This window comes from Notothenia rossii (genome assembly GCF_949606895.1).
Source record: "Notothenia rossii genome assembly, chromosome: 6".
NCBI lineage: Eukaryota > Metazoa > Chordata > Actinopteri > Perciformes > Nototheniidae > Notothenia > Notothenia rossii.
The window spans coordinates 34405282-34415398 of NC_136909.1; the positions used below are offsets into that span (position 1 = coordinate 34405282).

General features: G+C 40.1%; 1 protein-coding gene across 1 annotated transcript; it reads left to right on the forward strand.

Annotated features, from left to right (window-relative positions):
• Positions 1-2078: 2078 nt before the first annotated feature.
• Positions 2079-10074, forward strand: bmp3 (bone morphogenetic protein 3). Its single transcript, XM_079690207.1, has 3 exons — positions 2079-2784; positions 3972-4885; positions 7082-10074. Exons 1-3 carry the CDS (start codon positions 2409-2411, stop codon positions 7271-7273), a joined length of 1482 nt encoding a protein of 493 aa, XP_079546333.1. The 5' UTR covers positions 2079-2408; the 3' UTR covers positions 7274-10074.
• The last annotated feature ends 43 nt before the right edge of the window (positions 10075-10117 follow it).

Consider the following 10117-nt stretch of genomic DNA (forward strand, 5'->3'; position numbering starts at 1 on the left):
TAATTTCAGGTAACTTCATGAAGTTTGGAATCTTGTTATAAAATGTTTCATCCTTATGTGTTTGACAATTACAATCGGCATTAATTACATATTAACCATTTCACTAAATTTTTGTTTCATGCTATTCTCATTTTCACATTTCTTTGAACGATTCATTGATTGGTTGTCAACTATTTCATTTACCGCCAAACGGAATGGGAATATACCAATATGTGTATGTGATTGAATGTACCTTTTATTCATATTATATTGACTTTTTATTTTCACCTGCAGTAAAATAAAAATACAACTAATAAAGAAAACAAAGATGAACTAACCTAAGTATATTCAGAACCATGGGCATTATTATCTATGAATAATAATTAAAACTCACTTCATGTTTTTAATTGTGTTTTTTTACATGATCTCAAAAAGAGTGCACAATAGTTTTCCCGGAGTTTTAAAACGCGTAATATCAATTGAAGCTACAAAAATGATTTATGTGAATGTTGATAAGCGTTTTTATTCAGTTTCTCCATGATAACACAAAACATCCAGACATACAGTATGCATCTCAAAAGTTTGAAGAGGCCTCCTGTTATAGGATAGGATCACTTTTAGTTTTAAAGGGGCCATATTGTGCTTTTTGGGGTTGTCTCTTGTGTTATTTGGGTTATTGTGCATGTAAATGGACTGCAAAGGCTAAAATCCTAAAGATCCCTCCAGGGGAGTTTCTCTCCCACACTATGCCTGAAACGCCTCCATTGTAGTCCTTTTTACTTCAGTGACTATGTGTGCTTCTATTGGTTAGCGCTCCAACACAGTATGTGATATGCTATGGGGCGGGTCATTTCCAAAACATCTCTAAAAGGTTGACCAATCACAACAGATCCGGCCAGCTAACCAATCAGAGCAGACTGGGCTCTGGTTTCAGACAGAGGATGAAAAGAGGTGCTGCAGCACAGACAGTATGAGAAAAATAAAGAGCTTGTTGAGCATCAAAGCATGGAGACATGAGAGGCATAGAAAATACAAATATGAACCTGAAAATGAGCATAATAGGGCCTTAAGTGATGGGTGAAAAGATGATTAAAAATAACAATATGAGGCTTCAGTGTTCAGAATGTGACAAACCACATCGTCTCCTCAAGTGTTAATGTCTTACTTGTGCACAACATGTGAAAAATATATATTGTTCTGAGTTGATCCAGTCTGATTTTCATTCTGCTGCTGTTCTTGTTTTAACTGATTCTCTCCTGCCCATCTCCTGCTAGTTGAAGGGGTTAAACGCCCATATAGAGGACATGGCATGCTAATATTATTGCCATCAGATGTCCAAGGGCGGGGAAATACCCTAATCATTTCCTCCCGAGTGCCCCTGAAAGAGAAGCCCGTGGCGGGGGGTGGAGGGCGGCATGGTGTTTAAACCCCGCCTGGATGGGCTGTTTTGGAGGGGGACGGTGGGGAGAAGGGGAGGACAAAGTACAGCATCCGCATCGGACGGTGATGGTACAGGATGTGTGTGCTTAACTCCATTGAACTAAACTAAATAGGGGAGAGAGCCTTTAATGCCGACAATAAGCCGCTTCATTCAGCAGCGCGGCCCGGACGCACAGCTCTGCGGAGTAGAAATTACGCACGGAGCGGCTGCTCTGTGGCAGCCGTTCAAATGTATTCAATACATTGGCAGAATGTCACGTAATACAATATTTTAGAAGATCCGTCTCCAGTCAAAAAACAGCCTCCTTCAGCTCTTGATAACATTAGATATGTCCCCAGGCTGAATGTGCCTAACCCTGAACAGGAAACTCGTGTGTGTGTGTGTGTGTGTGTGTGTGTGTGTGTGTGTGTGTGTGTGTGTGTGTGTGTGTGTGTGTGTGTGTGTGTGTGTGTGTGTGTGTGTGTGTGTGTGTGTGTGTGTGTGTGTGTGTGTGTGTGTGTGTGTGTGTGTGTGTGTGTGTGTGTGTGTGTGTGTGTGTGTGTGTGTGTGTGTGTGTGTGTGAGAGAGAGAGAGAGAGAGAGAGAGAGAGAGAGAGAGAGAGAGAGAGAGAGAGAGAGAGAGAGAGAGAGAGAGAGAGAGAGAGAGAGAGAGAGAGAGAGAGAGAAATACCCAGCTGGTCCCACAAGTCCTATAATACCAAGCACAACATGCTTTACCTTCAATGAAAGCTGAGACGGGGGGACGGTTGACTGCTGCCCTGAAATCAGTTCATTGCTCGGGTGCAAAACCAAATGCGTCGCTTTTTTAGCAGCCTACTTCTGCCGCATCTGTTGCACCTTCTCCAGCGCTCCAATACTGTTATCATTGACTGACTTTAACAGCCCTGAGTGACAATTTGGATAACGCTCTCATTTTCCCACCTCCCTCTCTTGCTGTGCCTGGTGTCAAAGGTGATGGTATCATTTTCTAAGAGAGGACTCCTCAGGTGATGGTATGTTTTTCCGGAGGTAGAGACCACACTTGGAAACTTGCTAGACTTTCCACAAATAGTTATCTTTTCTGCTTCTACCTTCACTTTGGCTCGAGCATGGCTCTTTACTCTCGATTCGTGGTCGTGCTGCTCTACGGATGGAGTTATCTGTGCGTTGGATACTGCGCGATGCTGAAAACAGACAGTTTCTCAGACAAACGAAAGGTGGATTTTACGCATTCAGAGGATAAAAAGCACCCTGCGAAAGACGACCAGGATCTGCTTTTACAGGATACAATGACGGAACACATGCAGATGCTTTACGCGAAGTACAACCGGGCTGGATTTCCCTTCAAGGACGGCAACACTGTCCGCAGTTTCAAAGCGCAATGGGGTAGGTGCCCAAACTTTTACGCATGTTATCAACTCTGCCAGTCTAGAGGAGGCATGTATGCATTGTTGCGTAAATGTTGGTTAATATAAACTGGACCTGGTAGCATCTCCTGCATTGCTTAGTTGTAATTTTCCGCAAATTACAAGTGCAACGAGGTGTGTGGCCACAAAACGTATTCGCATACTAACAAATGCTTATTATCCTCATTAAGGTTTTTTAAATCCCAAAACCTGAGCCATTGACGTCCTGGTGTACTGAGCTGAAACCGAGATACACCTGTTGATCCAGTCATGGAAATATGATCCACCTGTTACCCTTTCCCTGGGCCAAAAGCAGAGAGATCTCTGTATGCAAAATCCTTTCCCGAAGCATTTTTTTTCTCAGATTTAAGTGTCAGATATTCCCAGCCAGCATCTGGCAGATGCCCAGCCTGCATGTGTTGCGTTAGAATCTGAGAGATTTCACCCCAGTGAGTCTCTGCATTTAAAGGGATTCTGATAGTTATTTTTTTCCCGGGAACTTTGGTAGTAACTTCAATCTTATACGCTTTTGATTGCTTTACACGCTATGGTGTGGAATTATCACTTGGACATGTGCACTATTTTCAGTTTCCACTACCAGTTTCAAAGTGTGTTGGACTATACTGCCTCCTATGGCTAGCTGTATGTCATGGTTTTAAAAGGGTCAGTTCACCTAAATTACAAATATATATTTATGCAAACAGTTTTGGTTTCATTTGCCAAGGTTGTAAAGTATTTTGAGAATTATGATTCTATCCCACATTAATAGAGATTAATGGAGTTCTCTTTATGTTATAAACAAAAAAGTAAATATTTTATTTTTTCATTTATAAAGATGTATAGGTCAACACCATCCTGTTACTCTGGATGATCTGCACACATAACTGTCAAAGTTGTTAAGTTAAAAAACTAAACTTGAAGAAGGGATAGCTTTTTGAATGTTTTGTAAAGTATTGGACAGGGAGGGAGGGAGATAATGAAAACACAGATATTTTATAACCTGAGCAAATGAAACTTTATCTGTAAAATGTTATACCATCAAAAAGTGAATTCTAACATATCATTATGTCAAACATTGTAAAAGGGAAAATGGGAAAGTTGGTTAGTTCTGATGTCCTGTACAACTGTGTTGCATTTTGTGATTAATATTATTCGTTATTTACACAGGTACGATAAACAACAAGCAGCTGCAGATTTTCAACCTCACCGCCCTCACCAAATCGGAAGACGTTTTGTCTGCCACTCTTCATTACTACATCGGAGACCTTCAGAACAGAACCCAGGGCTGCTCCAGGTCCAAAAGCTGTGGTGGCCATGGCCCCCGGAGGCACAACCACATCCACATGGTCATATGGAGCTTTGCTTCTGTGGATAACGAGATAAGGACTCTTGGACACTTCCGGATTAACGTGTCCACCCTCTACAGGGACTTCATATCCTGGCAGTGGAAGGACATAACTCGCGTGGTCAACCAGGCCAAACACCACGACGAGCTGCTCATAGGGATCGATGTGACTTCACAAGGGCCCCAGCAGTGGAAGAAGCTCCTGTCTGACCGCTCGCCCTACATCTTGGTTTACGCCAATGACTCTGCCATTTCAGAACCTGAAAGTGTGGTAGCCACCCTCCAGAGACACCACTCGGTGGGAGGAGAGGGCTCCATTTCCCAATTGGGACTGCGTGAGCGAAACACCACTGAACAAGAACAACCGCAGGCTAGAAACAAGCGCTCAGTGAATGTTCTGCTCCCGTTGCAGAACAATGAACTTCCCGGGCCCGAGTATCCGTACGAGACGACCGGGTGGGATGAGACGAGTCCGTATGAAACTTTTGAAAACAAGCAGGCCCGTCGCCCACGTAAAAAGACACGCAAGAACCAGCGGCACAAGATGCCTCTGCTTCAGTTCGACGAGCAAACGATTAAAAAGGCTCGAAAGAAGCAGTGGAACGAGCCTAGGAACTGTGCTCGGAGATACCTGAAAGTGGACTTTGCTGACATTGGATGGAGTGAATGGATTATATCACCAAAGTCGTTTGATGCCTACTACTGCTCAGGGTCTTGCCAGTTCCCCATGCCAAAGGTGAGACTTATAGTGCACTTCCGCTGTGGTTCCCAACCTAAGGGTCAGTAATGGGAAAACATACAAAGCATAAAAGCCACCCAAAATACATTTTATTTTTCCAGGTGTTCCAGGTGTTCATTCTTCTCTTTTAAATTACTGGATTATATTTAATATTGGTCAACAAATACAACAGGTTTACAAGTAAACAATGGTTGCCAAAAGGTTTGGAAACGCAGCACTACTGGTTTTAACTCTAAACATTTCCTCTAACAAGGTTCTGTTCCCTCTTAGCCAATAGAAGTAGTCCATTTTTATTTTTATATCAGATTCATGATCTATATTGACAGCAAGTAAATACATATTGAGGCATTTTAGATGCAGTGCAGAAGACTACACGCATGCTTCTGTACTTTACATTTAACTCTTTTTTTCAGCCAGTATGGCACATGTGTTGTAAATGGAGCAGGCTATGTTGAGCTATCAGTACATTTGGCCATTAAGTATACAGCCCCTTTACTGTTGCTGCTTTGTATTATGTGCACTTGGATAACATTCATATCAGATGTCCCTGAAGCCTATCTGTCTTATATTATAGATGATCATGGCAAAGAAACGGAATGCCATCTGCTTTAATCTTCAACTCCCACGATAAATAGTTACAGCTTGTGCTTTTATCTCTAGGAATTAAAGTCACTACGTCTATAAATGTATGTATCAGGGCTACATTTATACCATTGTGATATTAAAGTTAAGTCCAGAGCGTACTTAACTTTACTAAACATGCAGTATAAATGGTCGAATTACAGATAAGGCAATCTATATGGCGTTGGAACCAAAAGTTGGAAAAACTCAAATAGCTCAAATATCCAACTTCCTAAGAGCAGATGGCTGACCTCGACATCATAATCATTGAAAGTTTAAAACAATGCTCGAGGAACGCAGACAAGATCCTTCTCTCAGACTGAAAAAACAACATATGTACAGTATACACATTTAAACCTCATACAAAGAAGTGAAAGATACAAAAAACGAATGTTAAACATCAGCTCCCATCTTAGCTTGTGGCTCCGGTGACAAGATAACATCACAGGTATTTTAAACATGGCCGGAATGCACGAGATCCATCCACTTAATTCATTACCTCGGAGTCTCCGGCCTTTGTAGTCGGACGTAATTAGTCCCAGAAGTAGGGCATTAGGGCCTGAGGCCGGCCCCTCCCTCTCTTGTAGGTTTGCTGTATGTGATCCTGTGATGTTGTTTCTCTGCTGTCAACCAAAAGCTTTAGAAGCTGCTAAATAGCTACTATTAGAAGGTGAGCTGTCACTTATAGGATCCTGCTAAGACACGAAGCAGCTGATCAGGTGTGTGAACTGCTGGGGGTAGAGCCACACTCAGGGCCTGGGTCTTTGATCTACAGGTGGCTGCTTGTTGGATGCACTGAACAATATTCAGTTTAGTGTGCGTTATATGATTGATATGCGAACTTGTCAAATTAGCTCTGAATGGTAGTAAACACAAAGACCTTTGTAAGAGATACTGTCCAGGCCTCTTATAACTTTTATAACTAATAAGGTCTTATTAGCTCCGCCAAGGAGGTTTTTTTTTTTATCAATGGGATTATTGAAAAAGTACTGGCCCAATTTTAAACTTTGTGGAATAGTGTAGTTGGGCCAAGTAAAAAAACATTACATTTCAGAGGGACCCTGTATCACAGGGCAGATACATGAAGTTTCACCTTTATTAACGTTGGGTTTAATTTGAACCTGTTGTACGAAGGCCCGATCTAGCCATCTTTTAATGGTTATATAACTCTGTTGTCATTAAAGTAATTGCTCAGATAATATCACAACAACACAGTCAGGGGAAACACAAACTGGATCATTGGACTAAACCGTTTGATCAAGATTATCCAAACAAATGTGTTTGGACCTGAAATATCAGTAACAAGTTTGTCCTTTTACAACATGACAATGCATACACAACTATGGCAAGTACAGTGGTTCATAATTAAAACAGGACCTTTTGGATACAATTTACCTTTTTTGTTCACTTCCGAAGACAGATGGTATATTTGGTAAAAGAGAATCCCTTTATTGAAATGTCCGTATATAATCAAAGAAAAACGTTTGCTTTCAAGTGATTAGTTTTGATCATGGAATTCAACCATACAACATAATATGGCATCTTATTCACTTTTTTGTCCTTTTGCTTTAGGCTCTGAAGCCCTCTAACCATGCCACCATCCAGAGCATAGTGCGGGCGGTGGGCGTCGTCCCCGGCATCCCCGAGCCATGCTGTGTCCCAGAGAAGATGTCTTCTCTCAGCATCCTCTTCTTCGATGAAGACAAGAACGTGGTGCTGAAAGTGTACCCCAACATGACTGTAGATTCTTGTGCCTGTAGATAGTTTATTCCCCCCCCCCTTAAACGCCTGTTCATAAAAAAACTCAGCAAAGGAAAAAAATACAGCCAAAACGACACTCTCTCCTCCTGTTCCCTCAGTCTTACTTTCCTTCACTTCCAAACCCGCCTTTGAACCCAACTTCCGTTTTGCACTGGAGGAGAGTCGCGCCTGTTGTTCCAGGTGAAGAGGAGACTGTTCATGGGAAGGAATGGATCCTGTGAGTTGTCCTCGTGGCAGATAACTGGAATGGAAAGTCAAATCTCCATGCTCCCATTTCACCACTTTATGTCTTTACCATCGCTGCTCAACTATCCGTCAGGCGATGAATGAATCACAAACTCAGTATCAAGCTATGCAAATGGTGATCGAGGCTTAATAGAGGCAAGAACTGAAGGAAAAGTCTATTTTCAGTTCAAACTGATGCCTCTGTTGTGGATCATTCTCATCTTTCTCTCCTTTACAGCTTGAAGTTGTCATTACCACCAAGTCTATGCTCGCACTTGCATGGTTTTTGTTACTATTTGTATCTATTTATGTCTGTACTATCACTGTGTTATTCACTATATGAGAAGTTATTGTATAATTATTGGCTTGGCTGCTATAGAGAGATATATTAGATTCCAAAGCCAGTGATGTAGACGGTACAGTAGATAGCCGTACATATTTGTGTTTAGCTCCGTTGTTGTACAGAACCCACATTTTTAAGAGTTTATTATATTCGGAAGTGTAAGCTACTTTCATTCGTGGTATTCGTTAACAGTTGGAATTGGGGAGTTTTATTATTGGTTCGCCAAGAAAAGGTTTTACAAGCAAATTATTTTCAAAAATATAAAGGGATACAGCATATCAAAAGGATAAACATTGAACAAGGGATGTCATTGTGTGTTTTTCACAAGTGTAAAACCACAGGACTCAATGCTCAGAAAGAAGAGTTGTAAAATATTGGCAGACATAAGGGATTAATAAAAAAAGGTACATTTGAATCTTAGACTATTTGTTGTTGGTATTCAGTTTAGAACAATATGCCAGTGCATTATTTTAAAAAGTATTTACAGATTAGGATAACATATATGAAAAAAACGTTCAGAAACTACCAGAAACTACGTTTGCTGACCCATGCATGCCACCCATTACACTATTAGAAAACGACCTGCACTTTCAAAGAATATACAAATAAAAAATCACAAATATGCCAAAAGACGTGCAAATGAATTTGTTGAGCTTCTTGCAGCGTTTTAATATATACAGCGTTAAGTCGGTGAAGATGTTTCTTCATTTGCATGTGTTTTAGCACATTTGTGTTTTTTTATATGCATCATATTTTGATCTTTCAGTGGATGGAAGTGTTTTGGGCCGTTATAACGCATCTGCACCCGTCGGCCACCGTAAGGATCCTTCTAGGAAAATCAATTTATAAATAAAAAAAGTCTGTATCAAGTCAATACACTCCGCTGAACTTTACATGACCTTAAGGCTCCTTATTTATGGCTTGGGGTTAGATTTTGACCAATAGTCATTGAAAATGTCACTTACAAGTTTGAGATATCATTGTTTTTTCTGCTACCAAAAAATTGAAGTGATCCTGTTTCTGCTAATTAAAAAGTGAGGATGACTATAAATACAAATGATGAGTAATACTTATAATATATTGAAGGATCAAGAACATCTGATCTATATCTTTCTTGGTAGCATAAGCCTTTAATATTACTGTATAGAGCAGGTTTATATAAATCATTAAGGGGGGTCTTTTTCGATCACATGTACTTTGCTTCAGGTCAGCATTTGAAACGAAGAGCAGTTACTGTGTCATAATGTTGTGAATTATCATCAGAGTTCATAAAGCCAAATATTTATTCAGAGCAAATAGACTGAAATATAGCAGCAAACCTTTTTTTCTATAGACTTGTACATTGTTTTTGTATATAGCTCACAATATGATGATGATATTCCAATGTATCTTTGAGATAGAAGTGCCTTTTGAATGGGTGGATTCCTGTTTTCAAAGAGTTTGATTTGATTCATGGCCTTTTTAGAGCTCAGTCTGTAATGACGCTGAAGTCAAAGCAAGCAGCCTGGAATAGTTATTTTTGATGGTACAAAATACAATGCGTGAACATAGTGCATATTCTTTTGAAAAGTATGAAGTAGAATTTATTCCAAAATCTATTACAATAAATTCACTATTTTGATATTTCAGAGACATTTATTTTGTGTCAGGCAGATTTGTTAACCTTATATATTTTGTAATGATGCTTTTTCCAGTTTGTGCTTCTTCATCTTGTACCAATACAGATTTTATCAAGGTGTGTTAGAATCAAATGGCTTCCACTGGTTGTGCCAGTATAACATTGCAGACTGCTGACAAGTCGTTTTCGGGGCCTTTCTTTTTACGTATTTGAACCCGTTTCTAAATCTCACTCATGTATTTTGGAGTACAAATATCGAAGACCCTTATATAACGTACATATCAGCAGTTTATAAAAGCTTGCTCACTGTTCAACACTATCTTGTAAATGTTATGCTGTAGGTAAAAAAATAAATGCTTGTACAATAAGCTTCATAAAATATATTTGTATATGGAAAAGACCTTTAACATGCATCTATTTATTTTCTGTATGTTGCATATCTTGTACAAGTGTGGCCTGGCCCAAGGCACAAACGCTCTGATATGTCGATGGTCTTTATATCTGTGATGGACATCTGTCACCAATAAAGTGTGGTGAACCGCTTTATAGGTCCCCCATCTGCGCTCTGACCATCCTTACAAAGCATTCAAAGACATGAATAAAAGTATGCAAGACTCAGATTTATCATCAATTTTTTATTTTGGTTTTCAAACATGATTTG